Source organism: Lepisosteus platostomus, chromosome 14 (assembly GCF_059453375.1).
Source record: "Lepisosteus platostomus isolate fLepPlt1 chromosome 14, fLepPlt1.hap1, whole genome shotgun sequence".
Classification (NCBI taxonomy): domain Eukaryota; kingdom Metazoa; phylum Chordata; class Actinopteri; order Semionotiformes; family Lepisosteidae; genus Lepisosteus; species Lepisosteus platostomus.
The window spans coordinates 23,236,367-23,261,611 of record NC_142624.1 but is presented as its reverse complement, the minus strand read 5'-3'; the positions used below and the strand labels follow the sequence as shown (position 1 = coordinate 23,261,611).

Genomic DNA, 25,245 nt, shown 5'->3' with positions numbered 1-25,245 from the left:
TATACATGTGTGCAATTCTCCTTTTTCTAGTTCCTGCCAAGATTCACCTGCCCAAACATCTGGAAGGCATGGGAGCAGTCCATGCCCTTCGTGGTGAAGTGGTCAGCATTAAGATTCCTTTCAGTGGCAAGCCTGATCCAGTAATAACATGGCAGAAGGGGCAAGATCTAATTGATAACAATGGACACTACCAAGTCATCGTTACGAGATCCTTTACTTCACTTGTATTCCCCAATGGAGTTGACAGGAAGGATGCTGGTTTCTATATAGTTTGTGCCAAAAACAGGTTTGGCATTGATCAGCAGACAGTTGAACTTGATGTTGCAGATGTACCTGATCCACCAAGAGGTCTCAAAGCTAGCGATATATCAAGGGATTCTGTAAATCTCACTTGGTGTGCCCCAGCCAACGATGGAGGCAGCAAAGTCACTAACTACATTATTGAGAAGTGTGCCACCACAGCAGAAAGATGGATCCGAGTTGCCCAGGCTCGTGATGCACATTATACTGTCATCAACCTTTTTGGCAAAACAAGTTATCAGTTCCGTGTAATTGCTGAAAACAAATTTGGTCAAAGCCAGCCATCTGAACCAACTGATCCTATAGTTACAAAAGAAGACAAGACAAGGATGTTGAATTATGATGAAGAAGTTGATGAAACCAGAGAAATTGGAAAGGGCAAAGCACCACATTCATCCACAAAAGAACTACATAACAAATATATGATTGCTGAAGAGCTAGGACGTGGTCAGTTTGGCATAGTTCATCGTTCTGTTGAAATCAGCTCAAAGAAGACCTACATGGCCAAGTTTGTCAAAGTGAAAGGTGCAGATCAAGCACTGGTGAAGAAGGAAATTGCCACCTTCAATATTGCTCGTCATAAGAACTTCCTATATCTCCATGAATCATTTGAAAGTCTTGAAGAACTAGTCATGATCTTTGAGTTCATCTCAGGAGTTGATATATTTGAGCGCCTCAGTGCAGCTAATTTTGAACTAACTGAAAGAGAAATTGTGAGATACATCAGACAGGTGTGTGAAGCTCTTGAGTTCTTGCACAGTCAAAGCTATGGTCACTTTGACATCAAACCCGAGAACATTGTTTATGTGACAAGAAGGAGCAGTTCTATCAAAATCATTGAGATGGGCCAGGCCAGACAATTGAAACCTGGAGACAATCTGAGAATTCAGTTCACTGCACCTGAATATTGTGCTCCTGAAGTCCATCTTCATGATATGGTCAGCACAACTACTGATATGTGGTCAGTGGGTGTTCTGGTTTATGTGCTTCTAACTGGACTCAATCCCTTCACAGCTGAAACTAACCAACAAATGATAGAAAACATTTCAAATGCTGAATACAGCTTTGACGATGAAGCCTTCAAGGATGTTAGCCTTGAAGCAATGGATTTCATTGATCGTCTGTTGACCAAAGATCGCAAACATCGTATGACTGCGGCTGAAGCATTGGAGCATCCTTGGTTAAAACAGAAAGCAGAAAAACTAAGTACCAAAGCCATCAAAACCTTGCGACACAGGAGATACTATCAGAGCTTAGTAAGAAAGGAATGGAATGTTGTGGTTTCCTCAGCCCGTGTTTCCTCTGGTGGAGCAATCAGAAGTCAGAGAGGTGTCACTGTGGGCAAAGTAAAGGTTGCACCCATTGAAATTGGTCCAGTTGCTGGTCAAATTATGCATGCTGTTGGAGAAGAACGTGGGCATGCCAAATTTGTCTGCAAGATTGAAAATTATGATAGCTCCACAGAAGTAACCTGGTACTATGGAGTACGACAACTGGAGAGCAATGACAAGTATGAAATTTGTTACCAAGATGGAGTAGCTACCATTTATGTTAAGGATATAAACAGGTCTGATGATGGCACCTACAGATGCAAAGTTGTTAATGAATATGGAGAAGATAGCTCCTATGTTGAACTGTTTGTACAAGGTGTCAGAGAATACAGGGAATTCTTTATAGCACGTACTATAAAGAAAGTGAAGCGCAGGATAGATACATCTAGACTGCTTGAGAGACCACCTGAATTTACATTGCCTTTGTACAACCGTACTGCTTACATTGGTGAAGATGTACGCTTTGGGGTAACCATAACTGTCCACCCAGAACCACGTGTCACATGGCTAAAGTCTGGCCAGAAAATCAAACCTGGAGATGATGAGAAGAAATATACCTTCACAACTGACAAAGGTCTGTATCAGCTTATGATTCACAATATTGAAGCAGAAGATGATGCTGAGTACACTGTTGTGGCTCGCAATAGATTCGGTGAAGATAGCTGCAAGGCTCGACTTACTGTTACTCCTCATCCAGCTGCTGCAGATAACACAATGAGACCAATGTTTAAACGCTTGCTTGCAAATGCAGAATGTATGGAAGGCCAGAGTGTTCGTTTTGAAGTGAGAGTGTCAGGAACACCTGCACCTACATTGAAGTGGGAGAAGGATGGTATGCCTTTGGCATTTGGACCCCAAGTTGAATTTATTCATGAAGGTCTAGACTACTATGTTTTACATGTCAGAGATACTCTACCTGAAGATTCTGGTACTTATAGAGTCACCGCTACAAACTCAGCTGGATCTACAAGTTGCCAAGCTTATCTAAAGGTAGAGCGAATCACCTATGTCAAGCGAGAATACAAGAGTGAAGAGGAGAGACAAGTACGTGTTCAGAAACAAATTGATAAGACTTTGAGAATGGCTCAGATTCTTGCTGGTACTGATGTTGTTCCATTAACACCTGTTGCGCAAGATGCTCTAAGAGAAGCTGCAATTATGTACAAACCTGCAGTAAGCACCAAGCATGTGAAGGGTGAGTTTGAAATCACTAAAGAAGAAAAGAAAAAGAGAGAAGAAGAAAAGAGATTGCGTATGCCATATGAAATTCCAGAACCCCGTGTCCGTGCTCCAACAGCCCTTGAAGAAGATAAAGAGATAAAGCACTTTGTACCTTTATCTGAAATGAGGTGGTATAGGAAACTACGTGACCAGTACGAAATACCTGAGCCGATGGAGAAAATTGTTCAGAAGCGACCAAAACGTATTCGTCTTTCTAGATGGGAGCAATTCTATGTCATGCCACTTCCACGAATTACTGACCAGTACAAGCCCAAGTGGCGCATACCAAAAGTTTCCCAAGACGACCTGGAAACAGTAAGACCAGCTAGACAGCGCACACCATCACCTGAATATGAAACTTATTATAGACCAAGAAGGAGGTCTCTTGGTGATCTATCAGATGAAGAGCTTCTGCTCCCTGTTGACGACTATTTAGCTATGAAGAGAACCGAAGAGGAAAGGCTACGCCTTGAAGAAGAGCTTGAGCTAGGCTTTTCTGCTTCTCCACCTAGTCGTAGTCCTCTACGTTTTGAGCTGTCAGCACTTCGCCATCCTTCACCACGGGCACATGTAGCATATGAAGAGGAGGAGGAAGAAGAAGATGTTTCAAAGTACAGATCATATCATATTCCCTCTAAGTATGAAGCTGGCCCAAGTTATATTGACCTCCGTCAACGATATGAAAAGGCTGTCTACAAACCCCCAAGACAGAAACAGCAAGTATATGAAGAGAAAGAAGATGAGGAGCTGCTTCGTCCTGTTGCTACAACACAGAGACTTGCATCATACAAAAGTGAACTTAAGCGCATGGAATTTGAAGAAAAAACACGTGTCTCAAGAAGAGAAAGAGAAACTGTAGCAGTTTCAGCAGAAACCGAGGAGGGAGTTGCAGTGACTGAACATGTTCGTACTAAATCACCTTCTGTTTCGCGCTTGCTAAGAAGGAGAAGGTCATTATCTCCTACATACATTGAATTAATGCGTCCAGTGTCTGAACTGATAAGGCCTCGACCGCGTCCAGCAGTAGAAGCTGACCTGGAAGTGCCAGAGAGGAGATCACCCACTCCTGAAAGAACACGTCCGCGTTCACCCAGTCCTGTAACAAGTGAAAGATCAACCTCTAGATTTGAGAGGTCTGCAAGGTTTGACATATTCTCTAGGTATGAGTCAAGAAAATCAGCTTTGAAGACTGAGAGAAAATATGAAGTTGTTAGTCAGCAGCCTTTCAGTCTTGACCATGCCCCACGCATTACTCTAAGAATGCGTTCTCATCGTGTACCATGTGGCCAAAACACCAGATTTACACTTAACGTTCAGGCCAAACCAGAATCAGAAATAAAATGGTACCATAATGGACAATCTATTGAAGAAAGCAACAAATTCCGCTTTATCAACATGAGTGGTGTCTTGACGCTCGAGGTCTTAAACTGCCAGAAAGAAGACAGTGGAACCTATCGTGTTGTCTGCTCAAATTATAAGGGAGAAGCTTCAGACTATGCAACCTTGGATGTTTCAGGGGGAGAATACACCACATTTTCTTCCCGTCGCAAAGATGAGGAGCCACCTACAGCTATTGTTCCTGAAATGACTAAGACTGATGTTTACCATGTGTCTTCAGTCAAGAAAACATCCGCAGCAGAGTCAACTATGGAAATTAAAGAAACAAAATCAAAACTGACTGAAACAAAGGAAGCTGTGGTTTATGAAGAGTATGTATCAGAAGAAAAGACAGCTAAAGCTTTAGAAGTAAAAAAAGCAGAAGAAAAAATAACTCATGAGAAGGCAAAAACCACTCTTCCAGCTCGAATCCTTACTAAGCCACAGTCAATTACAGTCTCAGAAGGAGAGTCTGCAAGATTTGCATGTGATATTGATGGCGAACCAGCACCAAGTGTGACATGGATGCATGCAGGAAAAACAATTGTCACCTCCCATCGCCACCATGTGACAACAACACAGTACAAATCCACCTTTGAGATTTCAGCAGTTGAATCATCTGATGAAGGGAGCTACACCGTGGTGGTAGAAAACTCTGAAGGTAAACAAGAAGCACAATTTACTCTAACCATTCGACGAACATCAGCTAAGGAGAAAGCTATTACTTCACCACCTAGAGTAAAATCTCCAGAACCCCGTGTAAAGTCTCCAGAGGCACGTATTAAATCTCCAGAGCTTCGTGTTAAGTCTCCTGAAGCACTCAAATCTCCCAAAAGAGTGAAATCCCCGGAACCAGTAACATCCCCACAGAGGGTTAAGTCCCCACCAACAGTTAGGACACCATCTGCAGAAAGAGTAGAGCTACCAGCTACCACTCCTCCTAAGATTCTCCAACAGCTTAAGGTTGAAGCCTCTGAAGATATAGTGAAGATGTCATGTGTCACTGAAAGTACTGTGTTAAATGTCAAAGAAGTAGTGTGGTACAAGGATGACAAGAAGCTAAATGAGAGCAATCACCTCAAGTTTCATTATTCAGCTGACGGCACTTACAATCTCAGTATTCACGGTATCACAGAGGCAGATCAGGGCCAATATGCCTGTGAAATTGTTGGAGAAGGAGGTGTGTCTAGAACATCATTCTCTTTAGTTGGCCATGCTTTTAAGAGCATTTACTCAAAAGTGACAACATTTGTGGAAAAGAAATCAGCGGCTCAGAAAACAGAAGTGAAGTCATCGGCATCAAAGCCTTCATTCACAACAGGTCTCAAAGATATCACAGTGTCCTCTGACACCATTGTGAAACTGACAGCAAAAGTTACTGGAGAACCTAAACCAAGTCTTTACTGGTCCAAAGATGGAAGGGTAAGTTGTAATCATTCTTATCTGATATGTCAAGCTCTTCATTGAAATCAATGAATTCAGAAATAAAACAAAACATCCAATTCTCTATTTTTCCAGGTCCTTTCACATGGTGGAAGGTATAAAATCTTTGAAGAATATGGATCTGCTTATCTGGAAATCTATGAAACAGAGGTTTCTGACAGCGGGGTGTACAAATGCACAGCTACCAATTCTGCAGGATCTACATACACAAGTTGTAAAGTGACCATTCAAGGTTTGTGTTTTTTTAATTATTGTATTATTATGTTGTTGTAAGTAAATGCACTACGAAATACATTTTAAGATTCTTTAAGAAACTAAACTATTTACCCATTATTACTTATTAATGGCTTTCATTTGGATTTTTATTTGTTTTTCAGCTTCTGCAAAATCTGAAGCACTTAAAGTGGCAAGTAAAAAAGAGGCAATGTCTACCTCATATGGAAAAAGTGAAGTTACAGAAGAAATTGTTAAAAAGGAAATTGTATACGAAGAAGTAAAATCATCTTACACAGAAATAAAAGCATCTCATTCTCAAATGACCATATCAGAAGGTCAGTCTCTGACACTGAAAGCAAACATCCCTGGAGCAACCAATGTGAAATGGATCCTAAATGGAACAGAGATTCCTAACTCAGAAGATTACAGATATGGTGTGTCAGGAAATGACCACTCATTGACCATCAAGAAAGTCAGTTACAAAGAAGAGGGAATTCTTACATGTGAAGCTAAAACAGCACATGGCCTCATGAAATGCCAGTTTGATATCACTGTCAAACAGAAGCGTTCTAATGCACCTTCTTTTATTGTGCAACCTAAGTCCCAGAATGTCAATGAAGGCCAAAATGTGATATTTACATGTGAAGTGACAGGAGAACCCTCTCCTGAGGTTGAATGGCTTAAAGATAACCTCATGGTAAGTAGTTAGAAATTATAAGTTAAACTGCTGTTATGAATACAAACTAAAGCTTACTGACTAACTGAAATTGCTATGATTATTTTAGGTATCTCTGATGCCCAATATGAAGCTGAGCCGATCTCGAAATGTTTTTACATTGGAAATCCGTAATACATCTGTTGCAGACAGTGGAAAATATACAGTAAAAGCTAAAAATATGTATGGACAATGCTCTGCTACAGCATCCTTAAATGTACTGGGTAAGCTGTCAATGCTTTTATAATTATAGTTTTAATGTTTTGCATTTTAAATTTTCTGTGTTTATTATGACTTCCAAGTTTCAAAAATGTGTCTCTTTTATTTTTTAAAGAAACTTGTATATATAAAATCGTGGTGGTGGTACTTGCAGACAAACATTAGAAGCCAAAGTATTAACATTTAATTTTATTTGTAACTTGTAAGTATTTTAAGAAATCTTTTTCTGAACTTAAAGGTTATAAAATATAAGCACACTTACATTAAAGCAATTTACAGTAACTATGTAAGATACTGTACACATTGAATGGAAGTGTGGAATCAAAAGCACTGAAATTAAAGTAAAATTTTATGTGGTATGCTTGTGTTTTACATGAAGCACCAAGCATATCATATAATACCCTAAAAAAAAATTAAATTGCAGTGTGTAAATACTTTTTACCTGCCTGATTTCTGAGATTTCCTTGAAGTTGCATTTCCTCTGCAATCCTCTTTTCACAGCTAACATTTGTAAAACTGGAGCTATATGTTGTTACTTAATTACCAATGAACTGATTAGGAATGGTATTTACTGTAAGTGCAAAAGTATTAAAGTTAAATGTCTTAGTATGATTACTGATTTACCTCTAAATGTTAATACAACTGGCCATAAATGTTTGATATTTTGCTCATAATGTAGATAAATGTATCGCATGATTCAAAGTTAAGGTAGAATAACACTTTGCAATAAGTTGTTTTTCAGGATGAATTCAGATGAAGAAAGAAAATAATGTAAAGTACATGAATAAATCAAAACTAAATGAGCACAAGGAGTCAATCAGAAATAATGTATAAACCTAACATTAATTACATTAGAAACACACACATTTTGTAAAGTGTTACTGGATCTTGAATATAGACACAAAATCTGGCCAAAATACAATGTAGTATATATTATTTACAATTATATGCTTTTTTACAATACAGTACACTGATAACATTTATGTTTTAAAGGTCTGTAGTACAGTAGAAAGAAACAGATTTATAGACCTTAACGTTTACAGTGAACTGTGTTAACCAGTTCTTATTTGGTATTGTTTATTCAATTGTATTTCTTTGTAGAATGATGTTAGAGAAAATTAGAAAAAAATCCTCATTTACTTTGCAATTAACATGTGCCTCCATCCAGCCTAAGACAAGGGTGACTCAAATTCTTAAGTAAACAGACTAAGATGGCTTTCCCATCTAAAGTGATGTGATTGTCATGTTCCTTTGTTTGCTATATTCTCACAGCCCTGGTTGAAGAACCTGTCAAAAAGGTAGTTTTGGAGAAAAGCGCTGCTGCGAGCATGAAAGAAAGTTTCTCTTCCAAGTCAGTCCACAAGGCAGCCTCTATGCAGGAAGCCTCCTTCAGCAGTTCCAGCATGACTGAAGTTAAATTTGCAAGCATGTCTGCCAGTAGCATGTCTTCCATGAAAGAATCAGTTGTTGCAATGAGTTCCAGCAGTGTCATGGGAATGTCAAGTCTGTCACACATAGAAGGGTCTACTAGCAGAATGATTAAACATGGTTTTAAAGGTGAGAGCTCAAATACCCTGTAGTATTAGAGTTGCATGTGCAAAGTAGTTCTTAAGAATTTGTAATCACCACACTTGTACTCTTCTATTTACAGCTGTTTATTAATACATTTTTATAAACAGGGGCACCACCCAAAATTGAAGCTCTCCCAGAAGACATCAGCATTGAGAAAGGAAAGGTTCTCACAGTAGCCTGTGCTTTCTCTGGAGAGCCAGCACCACAGATTGAATGGTCCCGTGCTGGCAAGACCCTATCTAGTGAGGAAGAGAGTGGCAGGTTCCATATTGAAACAACTGAAGACCTCACCACTCTTGTCATTACTAGTGTGAAGGAAAATGATGCTGGGCAGTACACCCTGAAGCTATCCAATGAGCTTGGATCTGACTCTGCAACTGTGAACATCAGCATTCGTTCTATTTAAAATACAAAAAACAAACCTGAACTGATGTCCATTTCCCTTTTCCCTCCTTGTTATTTATTAAATGAATAGTTGCATATTCTGTAACTGAAGATGACTTAACACTTCTTTTCTTGTAAATATAATCTATTTTTGTACCAAACTTGACACTAATTTATGCCAAACTAGACAAAGTCTAAAGGCAATGCATAATGTGCCATATTGGGTAACTATTTGACTTAAGATTTTTAACCGTTTTTTCTGTGACATGTACATAATGTATATAGCCGAGATTACCGGTTATGGAAAATTTATAAAACTTGTTATTTGTGACATTATAAACTGAAACAAATGAAACTAACTGGTTGACAGGAGAAAGTTTCCTAGGAAACGAATACCCTGGAAAGCCTGAACTGAAACTTTGTGCCTCAACGAAATGTTGATGTCTAAGAATGCCTCAACAGGTAGAGAGGCTCCCTGTTGAAGACTGACTGAACCCGAAAAATGTGCACTGCATTTCTGTATGTGCAATCATTTTACAAATGAGTAACATGACTATAAGACCTTAAGTGCTGTTTACATTTACCCTCCTGTAGATAGCACCAAAGGGCCTTGTATTCATACTGACTATGTCATACTACCATTTTAATGACACTTATACATTAATTAATGTGCAAAGTGCAAGCGGCCTGCACTTTGTACACTAAGTTAATACTATGTGCACTGTTTCTGGCATGGAACTGCTTGGATTGACTTTATAAAAGTAACATCACCTGGCCATACCCTCAACCAAGTAATTCAAGTACTCCCTTGCAGAAGCAGTGCCAACTCTCGGAGGTTCACAAGGGTGCAGTGTTTTTGTGTTTGTGTGATAGTATTAGAATTTCACATTGTCTGTACTCAGGGCAACCAAGAAGTGTACCACAGCTAAAAAACCTGCTGTGTTAAAAGAAAGCAATTGCATTAAGGATATGCCCTGCACTATGATTTCATTTAATTTAATTATGTAGCATTAACGTAATTTGTAACCTCCTTGAGATTTATAGCATTATTGATTTGAAATAAAGCATGATTTCTGCACCTCAAAAATGTCTTTTTTTTCTTTCTGAGCCACTTCTCTTTTATATTTTACAGATTTTGAGATGTATAACCACATAAAATATGCAATTACCTGTATATTACTAAGATAAAAATTCATAGTTCATTAATAGGAAAACAAACTTTAATTAGACCAAATTATACAGAATAATAGTCATACAGAATAACAACAGAAGTATTTTTTTATAAATATTATAGAAATAAAAGTTAAATGATTATGCTCTTTTTATAGCAAATACCACAGAACCATATTTACTATTAATTAATTTAAAATATATTTTTTAAATCATTACAATAAAAAAATGAAATTACATTTCAATTATTTGAATACTTTATTTGGACTTACAAATTATTGATAGCACAATGTAAGTATAGTTATATCTCATGCTGTTCTCTTTTTAGTTTGCATATGAAAGCCTTTAAATGGTTCCTAACTACAGATTAATTGATCACTACTTTATCTTAGTGGTAACTGTTGACTGCCAAGACCTGGATTCAAGTCCCTTTCTCTTAGCAGCATCCAAGTGCTTGATTTGAACAGTCCAAGAGGTCAACCACGTGTTGAAAGTTTGAACATTCTTAAGTGTCTTGAAGAGTAATATTACAGTAAAACCTATGAACACTTATGATTGGAAGAATAAGAGATCAAATCCCAAGAGTCACTGTATCCTTATGGAAGGTACTTCACTAAGATGGCCTCAGTATAATACCTTTCTCTACAAGCGGTACATGTGTAAGTTGCTTTAAAATTTTCCCATGAGGCTGTTAAACCTTAATTGTATTTAACATCCCCAGTTGTACTGTGCATCTTTTCTAATAAGCTTGATAAGGATAAACTTGACTGCAATCACACTTAAACAATTTTCCCATTGGTATTTTACCAGAGAACTTATTTCTTCAGCATGTTAATGAAGAAGAATCAGCAATATCTTTCTCTCCTTCAGCTTCTATCATAGGTTTTCCAGACTTTTAAATGATACTGAATATCTGCTTCTTCACAGCTGCTATTTTGTTATTTAGTCATTTAGTTTTTGCTAATCAATCCATATCCAAGTCAATGCGTGAATTTTCAGTTATCGCTGCACTTTTCATCACCATAAACAACACATTTTTAATTTCTTGCAAATGCAAGTGATTTCCAATACTCTCTAAATAAGTTTAATTAAGTTTGTTTTCATAGCAGTGAAAGTATTTTGTAATAACAAATTAATGGCATTACTCTGACCACAATATTTCAAATGCAGACAGCATTTTTACCAGCAAAATCAAAACATTAAATCACTGATTATTGGCATGTCGGCATGTTTATCTGGCATGGCAATTCAGAGAAGCTCCAAAGTTTATTAATAATTTATCAATTTTCCAATTAAATACATTCACTTAAACAAAAAAAAATTGCCAGAATACATTAAATCTGTTGTGCCCACCTTGTGAAACAGCGAACATTCCATTGTTCAATTGCATTTGAAAGTCCTTCATATACACTACATATTCTATGTCCCGAAATGTTTGACAAAATGAAGGGTCCTCATACCGTGTGTTCAAAAGGAATTGCCTAAGGAATAGCTGATCTAATAAAAATAGTTGTCTTTTAGAGAACTCTGACCATTCAGAGACAGGAGGATCTTTGCTGTCCCTTGTGCCATAATTTCTTTGGCTTTTTTATTTCTACCCATCAATGAAATGAAGATAGCACAGCTTTTTTTCAACTGCCATAAGAGTGAAAAAAGTGCAAAACACACCTTTCTATTGCCTAAATACCATACATACTCCTTCTAGTACGGTCAGTAAGTACATGCAAAAGTAGAAATAAAGGATTTTCCCTATTATTATTTTCATTTTTTGGAAGGTGAAGAAAGCTATTTCAGGTCCTTTTTTATATATTTTTTTACAATACAGTTCATGTAGATTTTGGTTTCACTATTCATATTTATCCATGGTAGTAGACATATAAGAGAATACCTGGAAAAAAAGAATACCTGGACATATGATATTTCTTATTATTGACTAAATACAAACAATAGCACTAAACATTTTTCTTAAAAACATTAATGAAATTGAGTAGTCGGTTCATTTTTGGCACTACCACAGCCTTTTCTAAAAACTGCAAATGCTTGAGATGCACTTCTACCATTATACAGATAAGTGGATACAGGTCTGCAAGCTTGCAGTTTTAGCTTCAGCATGTGCCTTTCCATCCCAGGTTTTCAGATATACTAAGATCCATCTGAAGATCCAAGTGAGAGAGGTATGTTATAATGTTTTCTTTTTAATATAAAGGATTTTTTCTATCATTTTGTTTTGTAATTTAAAAAAAAACAATTCCAAATGTTATTTTAAATCATAATTCTACTAATGTACCTTCATTATTGGGTTGTAAACTGCTATTTTAGATAAAAAACGAACTAGAGGATAAAATTAGCTTTTTCATTTAGTTTATGGGATGACCTTATCAAAATAATCTTGGACAATATACTTTGGTGTGATGTAATGCTTATACTTTTTTCACTTTTAGAAGCCATTGGAAATTTTCATGTGGTCTGGACCTGTATTAATCCTGTCTTAAGTAACATGACATCAAAATTTGCTGTCATCATTACCCAGTTTTTCTTTGGGTACATATTAATACATGTGAATCATCTTTCAGCTTCCTTGTTGATCACATCAGGTATGTTATATAAGAAAATAATTCTTATATAAGGTATTCTTTATATTCTTATATTAATATAATGTAATTGTTTATGAATACAACACTATAAATATTTTGTTAAGAAAATATTTTTTTATAATAATATAACTGAGTTTTAAATTTGTTTTTAATATGAAATTCAATTAAATGTTTTCAAATATGCTTCCAACATTGTGAAAATTAATAATTCTACCCAAGGAAACTATGCACATTCAAATTAAAGCAGTTATTTATTCTACTGTGTCTACTAATATTAGAACATTTATGTGAAAGATTGAACTATTTTGATACACACACAAATATACATTGTTACTTTTTCTAAAAACAATTTAAAAAACTGAGCACAATCTGGAACAGGGTTAATTAGTATATAAAAGGCACTGGTATGGTTTATTGAACCTCAGATGTGTCTCAACCGTCATCTACTTTCTGTCACTGTTGATCTTCCTGGTATATAGTTAATAATATAGCTGGTGTTGTTTAAGCCCCCTTTATAAATTAAAATTGTAAATATCCCCTTACATGTCAAAGATAAGGCTGCCAGAATTGGCAGATCATTTTAATCACCATCAAAATAGCTTTTACTGAAAAAATGCTAAAGCTACTAGTAAGACAGGAAAAAATTATGCTGCTAATCTAAAACAATAGAACAATTTGTGATTACAGGGATTGTAACTGAGGCAATTCTATTTGTAAAAATAATTTGTATAAAGATAACATTTACTCTATAGTTATGATTGTTAGCTCTGACTAAATTTTCACATACAGTTTTTAAGATAAGTTCATACATACATCATATCATGACAAAGGTGTTTATAGTTTCAAAATAAAAAAAAACTACACATAATGGTCTTTAATATGCTAAACAGTAAAGGTATTCAATATTTTTTTATTTCTGATAATATTATTGTCTACTTTAACTGCTTAGTACAAGGATGTATACCTATCTATACATTATTTTCTAACGGCTTTATCCAATACAGGGTTGTAGAGGAGTTAGAGCCTATCTGCATATACAGTATAAGCACCTTTCAAAAAATCAAGGCACATTCACATTTACAAAGCAGTTCATTGTCAGAATGCTATCATTATGTTTTCTCTGCTGTCTCTGTTATATGTCTTGAAAGAAACTATTTACAAACCTAGCTAACCTAATATACTGCATGTTGGCCTTCTCTAAAGATTTAGCTGATGTTAGCGTTCGTATTTTGTAATTAGTTAAATAGAAAACTAGTACCGAAAAATATGTCCGTTTGAAAGATGGCCAGTATCATCCATTTAAGCATCAATAGAATGTCATTAATTAAGTCCAAAGTACAATCAATATAAAATGATTGCCTATTTACAGTTTACCTAGAAATAGTCTAAATAATAAATTACTGCAATAAAGTAAAATGAAATAATTTACTTAGTTTCTAATTTAGACTATTATATATATTGTTTCAGTTTTACCAAAATTTGACTTGATGTAAAAGGTTTCAAAAACACTAAAAAGTTTCAGTTGAAATGTTATTTCCTTTTTTTAATGAATCTTTTAATGAATGTTTTATACCTGAGGTAATACATCAAATGTTTTCATTAATGCATTACCTATAGATGAATTAATATGTGTCAAAATGTTTTTAAGCAACTTAATAGCTTTGAATACACTTATATCTCCGAAACAGTGAATACAAATGGTTTGGAATGCTGCAAAATCTGCATTCAGCCTCCTCTTCCACCACCTTTCCCGCCACAGTCTTTAAAATGGATATTCATGGTACTGTATTACTTCTTTTTGTTTAATTTTATAATACTTATCGATATTGTAAAGGATATTGGATGTTTCACATCAACACTGCTGAATATTAATGCATATACGGTATAACAGATTTTTCTATACAATAACACATGGTTTTGTCTTTCAAAGTATATACTGTAGGTAGTTTAGCTGTTATGGAAGCACTCTGAAATCCTGTAGAAATACAACTGTGTTGGCAGTCACTCATCAGGTCAGACCATATTATATGTAACTGGTTATTGCACAGGTAACTGATTCAGGACTTCTTCCCCAAATTACACACAAATTACCTTCTTGCAGTAAATTTGGAACATATTGTGATTAGTTCAGCAGTGGGGTCTTCGTTATGTGTGTAGATTACATTTATTTTACAAACAGGTGACAAATCTGTGGTGCTTGCTTGCGAAAAAAGGAAAGACAACAGGTGTAAATATGATTAGTTATACATTTGTGAATGTAAGCTTTAAGATCTTTGCTCGTTTCCTCATCTGAACAGTTTGAACATCTGTAGAAAGCTGTTTCCATTGCAAGTCTTCCCAACCATTTTAGCCAGTTATTATGACATTTGAAGTACAAATTAAAACCAGCAAACTTAAACTGGCACAAAAACCTGATGGCCAATTAGACCATATTTGAGGTAAAACAGTTCTAAAACATTTTAGGAACCACTAAGAACTTGAATTGATCTTCGAGTTGATAATTAGTGAGGGAAACAGAGGTGAGATGGCCAATAAACAACTATACTTTTAAGACCTTAAAATACTGTATGTTTTTAAATGATATAGATGGAGCTTAAAACAAACGTTTAGAATTTCAGAGAGGAAGACTATGACAGAATGAGACATAATTTAATATAATACAGTGATGTAAAAAAGAAAGTACACCCTCTTAAGATTCTATGGCTTTATATATTAAGACATATATGACCTTCACCTACTGAAGTCCTCACCAATTCCTAACAGTAGATAAACTTAATCTCATGTGACAGATAACACACAAATTTTACTTTTGGCGTTATTTACTAAACAAAAAAACAGTCAAAATTCAGTAGGCTAGTGTGAAAAATTATACCCTTACTGCCTGCGTATTAGTTAAGAAGGTAATTAGAAACAGATACTGCTAATCAAGTGCAAATTATTAGTTGGTCATCAGGAAGTGCTTTCCACTTGTATATAAAATCAGAAACTTTGGGAAATTTGTGCTCAAAGTTCTTAAAAACATAAATCATAACATAAACATCTTTGGAAAGATTTAACACAAAGATGGCACTTATAAAATACTTTAAAAAGTATGGACTCCAGTTACATTGCAGAAACCTGCAAGCACAGGTAAAAAAGATATTAGAATGGTCAAGAGAGAGAAAACAATATCTGAGGCTAAATAAATTAAAATGTTTTTTTAATAAAGTTTTTTTATCAGTATCATGACAGCATAGAACAATAAAGGATAAAGTAAAACAAGTCTATGATAATTATGGGAAATATCTAGTCAATGAAAGGGGAATGGTTTATGTATTAAATGACTAACTCAGGAATTAATCAAAAAGGTGTCAAACTGATGAAAAGCGAATACCTGTCTTGAATAATAACAAAATATGTCAGAAAGCTAGGTATTGAAAGTACTTAAAAATATCACCTTGCATGATGGTAGCCTAACAATTTTAAAGAAAAAAGGTGTTATGAGCAAAAATTCTTCCAAGAATTACTCCTAAGAGAAGTAATACCCAGAAAATGTAGCAATGTAGCAATGCATTCAATAAACAGCTGTGAAAATTGAATTAAATAAAGATAGAAAAATAAGTTTTACTTCTATGACAGGTAAGATTGTAAAAACAATAATCAAATCTAAAATAGAGAATTAACATAATTATCATGAGTTTACAAATAGTATAGCAAGTATTGCCTAATTGATTTGTTAGTTCTTTTAATCAAAATCACTAGTAATGGGTTATAACCCAAGCATATGATTTCTATACTTAGATTTTCAGAAGTAGTTTAATCATACAGTATTTCTCATAAAAGATTAATTGTAAAAATACAGGCAGCAGGGATTCAAGCAAACTAAACAGAGATGACAAAGGTCACGAAGGGGTGAATGTCTAATTCTGCAGATGAAATCAAAGGAGTACCACAGGAATCTGTCTTAACACCCTTTGTTCCTGATTTGTGTCAATGACTGAGATTCTGGTATATTTTGTAAACTAACCAAGTTTACAAGTGATACCAAACAATGAAGAGACACTGCAGAATGAGCAAAGGAAATTCAAATCATTTAGATAGAACTCAAAACAAACATCTTTAACTGTGAAGCCTAACAGGTGACCTGATTCAATTGTTCAACGTGCTCAAAAGTAATGTCAAGCCTATAAACTTCTTAAACTTGGAAAGGAGAACACCAATAGGAAGTAAGATAAAGTGCTTAGTAAACCTAGAAGAGGAGAAATCAAGGTATTTCTTTGCCCAAAGGGTTGTGGGAGTTTGGAGCTTGCAACTCTGCCGTATTGTTGAAGCCATATCATTACGTCTTTCATGAAATGTCTCAGGTCAATTTGCCATTTCTGGAGCTATCAAACAAGTAAAATGGGTCAAATGAACTCCTCTTCTTTGCAGATTCTTCTTATATTCTTATTTGTTATTTTGTTATTACTTTTCCACAGATACGAAACCAAGCGAGACAGGAGGAGGTTTTGTTACATTTGCCCTGTGCACCAATGACTGAACATTTCAATGGATGTGAAGATCTCTATTTATCAGCTGTTCCTACAGTATTTTGTTTTAAATATAATATCGCGTGTTAAGCACGCCTTCATAAACTGGGCATGGCTAATTTGAGATATTGGAAAAAAATGTAGAAGAGTATTTACAAAATACCTTAACTTTAATCTTCCATGTTACATAACAAATTATTATATTAAAAAGAATACCGTTCAGGGATATGGTGTTTTCTAAGAGCAAACTTAGCTATGAGTTACGGGAATGTGAATATTAATTACCTCCTGAAATTTCACAGCATTAAAAGGCAGAATCAGAACCATATAAACAAACATCATAATCTGCTTTATGTTTTTCTGTAGTATACATACAGTTGCTGCTAACCTTGGCTTCAGTGCTCTAAACACTACAGTTCCTTTTGAAGTAAATCTACAACTATTTACCTTTTACCTGATATAAGCACATTGTGTGGTGCTTGGCTAATTTTTAGCCTTAGTTGTGGAGACTCAAAATCCTCACACATTAAACTTAATGACTGCTCACTGCTCACTTATATTATTTTTCTAAGAATCAACATTGTAATCCTAATATCTTCCTTGTTTTAGAATCATCACTAATTTTGTAATGATATAATAATGTTTAGACCTTCAAATAACACTTTTGTCTTGCAGGCTGACACTACATTGCTGGGCATTAGAGGTCCAAAGGGTGAAAAGGTACCAATGTAAATTTTATGAATGTAGTTATACTTATTTTCATTTTGAACATGAAATAATAAGTGTTTTCCTTTTTGTCTGTTTTACAGGGACAGAGAGGACAAAGAGGCAGTAGGGTATGGTAACTTTTTTAACTCCTGTATAGTTGAGGAATATGTCTTGTGTTTCTTCATATCTTTATTTCAGTGACAGTGAATTCATGTTCTCTCTAGGGCCTCCCTGGTCAAGTAGGATTAATAGGACCTCCAGGGTTGCCAGGTTCTATTGGACCTCCAGGACAAAAGGTCATTTGAATTTACTGTATATCTTCACAACCCTGAAAATAATGTTACCCAGTTGATTACTTTTAGTCAACAGAGTGGTAGTATAGTCTGTAAACGAAATCTCTTTGAATGAATCAGTATGGATAAAGAGATTAACACAATACATAAAATTGCTTTGTGCATAGTTTATAAAGAGTTTCTGTTTTGCTTCTCTTTCTATATAAAGGGGGAGAAAGGGAATAGAGGCTGGGTTGGTATTTCAGGAGAAAAAGGAATGCGAGGAAAAATAAAGGTAAGCAAGACAAGTTATTTTTGCATTTGAAAGTCTAGAAAGATTACAGTACATAACTTTGCTTAACTGATTATTGACATTTATTTTCAGGGGCAACAGGGACAGAAAGGTGCTAAAGTAAGCATTCACTTTACTTTTTTTAATTGCATTTATTAAGCCAGTTTTCATTCTGAATCTCCCTATTCCAAATTTTAATACAAATATTTGATGTGTTCACCAGGGACAAAAAGGAATAAAGGGTAAAAAGGGAACTCCCGGTGGAAAGGTAATACCTTCACAGTATTTACAGTATTTTAATCACTTTTAACACGTTATGCTTCTCTTAAAAATATTTATTTTACTTTGTAGGGTTCTCCTGGATATTCTGGACCTATTGGCTATAAGGTTAATCAAATCTCCACAATCATACATGTATTTTCTTTTTTTTTGCTACTATACTTGCCTATATCAAGTTGGACACATGCTTTTTCCTATGAACTCTTTCCTATTTCAAGAAGATTAAAACTATTTTTCTTTTGTGAAGTTTGGAATCACTGTATATTGTGATTGTTTAGATTTTTACAGGTAGGGTGGAAATTCAACAGTATTTTTTTATATTCTGACAGCAACATAAGTTTAGTGGATGACATAGAATAGTTTCCATGAATAAAGATGGACGAACATTAAGTTACTAGGTTATTTTATTTCAATACATGGAAAGAAAGTACATATTTCTTTTACATCTTTACTAATACAATTTGAGAGCTGTAACTCTTTTTAACTAACTTTTAACTAACACTTTTTCATTCTTATCTTTGATTTCCATGCATGATCTGTAGAAATACTTAGTAGGGGAAATTGTTTTTGTTCAACTGCTGTTACATATAAATATCGTGTTATTTAAATGTTTTATTATGGAATGCATTCAGGGTGGTATAGGGCCAAGAGGAAATGTTGGCTTAGATGGATCAGAAGGCCCGAGAGGAATACCAGGAAAAAGAGGATTATCAGTAAGCACATTTATATTTGTGAATTGTTAGTTAAATATATCAACATTTAAACCTGATGATAAACAGTAATAATGTACTCATGTTACCACACTGCATGCGGTGCCAGGGGCTGGCTGTAGGTAAAATATAAATATACCTTGTAAATAATAATAATCAAAAACAGAACAGAAACCTTTGAGATCCTGAAATGAAAAAAATGGGGCCATGGGGTCATGGAGCTGTCTCACGGGGATTTTTCCTAATGTACTGGTTTTTACCCACAGTCGAAAGAGATTTTGTCTAGGATAAGAGTAAAAATTGATCCCCTGTAACCCTGGAGGATATTGACCCTTTGTAGCCCTGTGATTTCCTGGCATCCAATCCAGAGTATGCCTCTTAACTGCATGGGAAGGCTCTTAACACCAACCCTGTATTGGACTAAATGGGTGGATTGACTGAAATGGCCTGAAGACATTTTTAATGAGATATATTGCATTTCAAAATAAAAAAATCTAGTTTCTGGTTTTCCTGAAATACCCAAATTGTATATTATTTGTAATAATTAAATAGTATTTGGTGTGAACAATGTAAAAAGGCAACAGTAGCTATGTTGTGTTTGTGCAATACCCTTTCATGCAGAAACAACAGAAGTAACAACAGAGAAAACACATTTTCATATGGAAGCCATCTTGAGCTGTGACTGCTGTCTTTCATTCTTTGTTCTATTTTTACTTTTGCTTGGTAATTAATTAAAATAGATGAAAACCCTAAAATAAGTGACTTATGAAGGAATAATGTTTTGGTTATATCGACGCATATATTTCTCCTGTTTCCAAAGAAGCTTCAGGATACAAGCACGGCCTTATTGTGTGTACCTGCTCATAAGAAATAAGTGTATTTCTTAATAAATTTCTGTATCTTACACAGCCAGCACTTTATTCCATATTTTTGTTTTTCCCACCTACACAATGTACAATAGGGAATAAATGGTGACTCTGGCGTCCCTGGGATCACGGGGCATGTGGGTCCTACAGGTGCCCGTGGCACACCTGGACGACCTGGATCACCAGGACCAGGTCAGTATCCCTGTTTCTATGTAATGCCTTGAAGCAATGGGGCCCTGTGTTCAATTCTGGACCTGGGGTGTTATATGCATGGAATTTGTATGTTCTCCCTGTGTTTGCATGGGTTTCCTGCAGGTGATCTGGTTTCCCCCAACAGCCCACAGACATACTGGTAGGCAAATTGGCTTCTTAAGTTGTTAGTTAAATTGTAAGTCTGTGTCTTCCCTGTGATGGACTGGCGTCCCATCCAGGGTATATCCTGCAGTGTGCATGTTGCTTGCTGGCTCCAGCTCCCCTGCAACCCTGGATTGGAAGAAGTGGTTAGAAAATGGATGGCTGTCTGGATTTTCCTATAAGTCATATTAATAAATATTGCTATGGTGAGTTACAGAAATGTATTACTCAGAGGAACACACTATTCATTCATTATAAAATGTTAATGCTAAATCATCTTATTGTTTTTATAATTGATTATATACCATCCAAATTGTCCATGTTCTTTGATTTACTAGTTCATATTGTACCTGGACCAAAGGGAGAAAAAGGTCATCCTGGCCTTACAGAGAAATGTACCTGTGTGCAGCAAAATATTCATCAACCAGAGAATAACTCAGAATATATTGATATTTCATCTGTGAGTATTATTTCTCACACTTTTTAGTTATAGAAGGTTTTGTGTAAACAGTATATTAAATGAACTTATAAAATCTTAATAACACCCCATTGTACTACAGTAGTTCTTTTTAGCGTGAATGTTTATTTCCTGATATCGGCTTACCATTTAACTGGGACTGCGTGCTGAAGAGAATATTGAGAAGTCATCAATTTAAAAGGAAAAAAAGTCAAATTATTTCAACATATATCCAACAGCCTTATCTTCATGGCCAATAAATTAATCTAGCTGAAAATAATTGAACTACGTAAATAAATAAATAGTAATAAATGTAATGTAATCAATATGGTGGTACTGCTAGACCACATATCTAATTTTAAAACGGTTGACTGATTCTATCAAACTCTTTCTTATGCATAGATATATATTGTGAACAATGAAGAGGAGCTGTCCCACATAAAACCAAAAAATGTGATGGTCCTAAGAAGAGATACTCGCACTTTATACGTCTACAATGAAGCTGGGTGGATCAAAGTGCAGGTACTGTATGTAAGCAATTATGATACAGAAGCAACATTAGCTGAAACATTGGTGAGGACAGATAGCAACTGCCATCATAATTGTTTGGTTATTTTTTTAATCAAGGTTCACTAATAATCTCTATTTGCTTTAACCAATCATTTAAAGCATCATGAATATTTTTCTAACACTAAAGAGCTTCCAAACATAAATCCAACTTTGTAAATCATATGATGTAAATAAAATGTAAATTAAAAAATATATATTCATCACAAAATAAATATTTGTAGCAGAATAAAATATATCTCTATTTATGCCTTAGGCATATCTACCAGATTCTCATCAGTTCTGTGGGGATGGTGTTCTTCATTCAGAATACGGGGAAGAGTGTGATGATGGAAACCAGGATGAATCTGACAATTGTATAAGTAAGTGACAATAAAAAGACCAACAAAAATAACCAGTACTTCTGAGCACTGATATCAATAGTGCTTTCACTATTAATGTAAACAGCCTTCCAGATTTATTCATACCTACAATGAAGAAGGATAAATATAATAATATAATACACATTTGTATTTTAAAATACAAAAAGTAGCCTTTTAGTTTATTGAAGTCTTACGAACAAAATGTTAATGACATGTTTTTTCTGAGCCAAAAAACTATATTAGTAACAATGTTTCTTCGATAGTAGGAAATTATGGTTAGGCTTTAAGTGAAATGCTGATGTACAATCAAACTCATGATTGTGTGTAAGATGTCTAAGACCTTTGCATAGCAGTGCATATATGAATATACTGAAGTTATAACTGAAATAACTACAAATATATTATACGGAGTGAAATGCATGAAGATGAAAATTAAATAACGTGAAACCATTCTATAAAGGAAATAATTATTTTTACCACTCTTTATATAAGAAAGTTATTTTAAAGTTTTCAGATCACAGGTAATTTAAAAATACTATTGTCTTAATGTCTTTTTCTGGGGTGGGGGGGGGGTTTGATTTTAGACTGCTTGAATGCTTTCTGTGGAGATGGCCACAGGCACGTGGGAGTAGAAGAATGTGACCAACTTGATTTAGGACAACTTACATGCGCTTCTTACTTGCCAGGGTATGAACATTTTACCGTATGATAAAGCATTATATTAAAATGAACTTGTATCAGTCTTTATTAACATAGCTGTATAAATTTAAATTTCTTCTTTACTTGAAATACTGTCTAGATTTACCTGTTGTGTTCACAATTAAAAAACAACAACAAAGAAAGCAGCATGTACTATTCTTGCATGAACAACTAGGGTAATTTTTTCTTTGATCTGAAGATGTTTGCCATGCTTGGTTTATCTCACTGTTGTTTGTATTTAATAAGCCAGGTCATACTGATTTAAGAAAACTAAAACTATATTGTTAAGCTTGAGTGCAAAGATAATGTAGGTCTTTTGACAAGTTTTAAAAATGGTGGCAGTGATAGTATAGTGTAAGCAGTATATGCCTACAGTGTCTGATGGATAGCCTTTACACTTTATTGATTTAATATCAAATGTTAGCAATACTTAGGATCATTTTGCTCTTTAACTTTGTTTTTGGCAAATGTTTTACTCCAAGCAGACAACCTATTCTACAAACATCAGTTTATTTACAGTAATCCTGCCTTACTGCTAGTAACATCTACAGCTATAATTGGCTACTGCATTGGTTTTTACTGGTAAATGAAACTGATGCCCACCAAATTCAGCATGGTCATGTACCTTGGGTTCAACAATATACCACTCCTCTTCCGGCATTAAATGTAAAACAAATGTAGAAGATTGTATGCTAACTGTTGGTACATAAAGAAGGCCTCTAAATCCTTTAAGTATCCATGTAGCTTGGGTTTGTTTGAATTACTATGTTTCAGGACATTGTACTACACAATGAATCCTAATAGATTCATAGGGAATGTCCATTGTGGCATCTGATATTCTGCAACATCGCCTTTTACTCACACTACAACTGTCTCAGTAGTAAGAAATGAGGTCTAACAGAGGTGAGGTCATATCATATTGTTACTACTTCTCGACCTCTTAAACCCATTAGTGTTTAGTTTGAGCTTTGAAGTTTTGATTAGAAATATTCACTTCAAAAATGCAAATATATCATTTCTAATTAAAAAGGGACACGACTGGGATGGGAAAAATACAGGAGGCTGGGGTTATACCCCTATTCTTTTCGAGAAACACTGAGGGATTTTGTAATGACCACAGAGAGTCAGGACCTCGGTTTTACGTCTCACCTGAAGGACGGCGCTTGTTTACAGTATAGTGTCCCCATCACTATACTGGCACACTAGGACCCACATGGTCTCTTATCCAGGTACTGACCAGGCTCACACCTGCTTAGCTTCAGTGGGTTGCCCGTTGTGAGTTGCAGAGAAATATGGCTGCTGGCTGCTGTACTAGATCTGGTCATTGTTTATACTGTGAACCCCAAACTTTCATGCATACATGATTTAGTAGCATAGTAAAATTCATGTGACACCGAGGAGCACAGTCATTGTGTATAACCTTTTTCTTAAAAAATAAAGGAGAAGCATAAACTGTTTAAATACTGTACCTACACAATAAGTGAAGCACATATTACATTTTAAGACATTCATAAAATCTTTGATAAATTGGAACGAAGAAGATGTATTCAATTATTTTATAATAAATGTCATTTGAAAGTTTCCATTTAACTAGATTTCCCTTGTTTTACACAGATAAACAGATGTTGTATGGGTCAAAAGTTAATAAGTATCTTAATGCAATTTTGTGTTATCAGTATATTTATTGCTGTATATACAGTATGTGTGGACCATATGATAAGACTGGCACCCCATTCAGGGTGCAGTCTCTCACTGCTTTCCATGTTTCCATTTGTTAAACAAAATGACCCAAGATTTATTTTTAGAAACCACAGTAACGATGATTTAGAGGTGGTAAAACTATACTGTACAATACAATAATGAGAAGGAAAATGTTTTATACTGTGCACAAGGTTTCAAGGCCAATTCAGACTAATGTTAATCTATACTGTTATGTAAACCACTTCTTTAAATCTCAAATGTACCGTACAATATATGCATGAGTGCAGTGCTACTTTTATACTGAAAAGTGTTTGATCTCTTGTAGGTCTTACGGGATCTTGAAGTGTGACAGATACTGCAAAATTGATTCAACAGACTGCCGTTTTTTCAGAGACTAACTTCAAACCTCCTTTAAAAGCACTGACATCTTATTTATCCAACAAAATGAACATCATTAACTATGGAAAATAATAAAAATGAATGCATTCTAGCATATTAAGACAAATTATGAAAGTAATGTGTATATAAGCATCTATACTCCTCATTAAAAAAATGACACCAGTCCAATGTACAGGCTGTTCCACTGCTTCCTTGCATGTTTCAAAATGTATATTGTCAGAACTGTCTGTTTCTTTCAAATTACTTCCTTCATGTCTCAACTGTTGAAAGGACTGAAATATAACCTCAAAATGTGCTTTATTACTGATTAGTGGTCTATCAACATCACAAAAGTGAAATCAGTAACTAAAAATCACTTTTTACTTAGATTAAAATACAAATAGAAACACATACAGTTGTAAGAATCTTAGTTACAGAAAGCCTCCCTATACTGACATGGCTGATATTAAAAAAATATTTATTAGTGGAGGGTTTTTGAGTGTTAAGTCTTTGTCACATAACATGATTATTTTATTTGTAATCCTGCACA

General features: G+C 35.0%; 2 protein-coding genes across 47 annotated transcripts in view; both read left to right on the top strand.

Annotated features, from left to right (window-relative positions):
- The window catches only part of ttn.2 (titin, tandem duplicate 2), a 171,077-nt gene extending 161,212 nt beyond the window's left edge, over positions 1 to 9,865 (top strand). For 45 of the 46 annotated variants that reach the window (XM_088605106.1, XM_088605104.1, XM_088605102.1 and 42 more), the window contains 6 exons: positions 31 to 5,651; positions 5,748 to 5,904; positions 6,050 to 6,585; positions 6,674 to 6,827; positions 8,095 to 8,379; positions 8,502 to 9,865. In XM_088605106.1, coding sequence (XP_088461232.1) covers positions 31 to 5,651; positions 5,748 to 5,904; positions 6,050 to 6,585; positions 6,674 to 6,827; positions 8,095 to 8,379; positions 8,502 to 8,800 — 7,052 coding nt within the window. In that variant the 3' untranslated portion in view covers positions 8,801 to 9,865. The remainder of the gene's footprint in view (positions 1 to 30; positions 5,652 to 5,747; positions 5,905 to 6,049; positions 6,586 to 6,673; positions 6,828 to 8,094; positions 8,380 to 8,501) is intronic. The other variant, XM_088605097.1, reaches the window with a different exon arrangement.
- Positions 9,866 to 11,627: 1,762 nt separating this feature from the next.
- Positions 11,628 to 24,888, top strand: LOC148649022 (uncharacterized). The gene is made up of 18 exons (XM_088605081.1): positions 11,628 to 12,122; positions 12,390 to 12,542; positions 14,231 to 14,322; positions 17,000 to 17,107; positions 17,726 to 17,770; positions 17,860 to 17,886; positions 17,983 to 18,054; positions 18,260 to 18,325; positions 18,416 to 18,442; positions 18,546 to 18,590; positions 18,674 to 18,709; positions 19,234 to 19,314; positions 20,273 to 20,369; positions 20,870 to 20,991; positions 21,391 to 21,510; positions 21,812 to 21,917; positions 22,502 to 22,604; positions 24,643 to 24,888. Exons 2-18 carry the CDS (start codon positions 12,446 to 12,448, stop codon positions 24,713 to 24,715), a joined length of 1,317 nt encoding a protein of 438 aa, XP_088461207.1. The 5' UTR covers positions 11,628 to 12,122; positions 12,390 to 12,445; the 3' UTR covers positions 24,716 to 24,888.
- Positions 24,889 to 25,245: the final 357 nt, after the last annotated feature.

Coding starts and splice junctions, on each gene's coding strand:
- LOC148649022 (XM_088605081.1), top strand. CDS start 12,446: ATGACATCAAAATTTGCTGTCATCATTACCCAGTTTTTCTTTGGGTAC. Junction 12,543..14,230: donor TTCCTTGTTGATCACATCAG/GTATGTTATATA, acceptor TCTCCGAAACAG/TGAATACAAATGGTTTGGAA. Junction 18,326..18,415: donor GAATGCGAGGAAAAATAAAG/GTAAGCAAGACA, acceptor ATTTATTTTCAG/GGGCAACAGGGACAGAAAGG.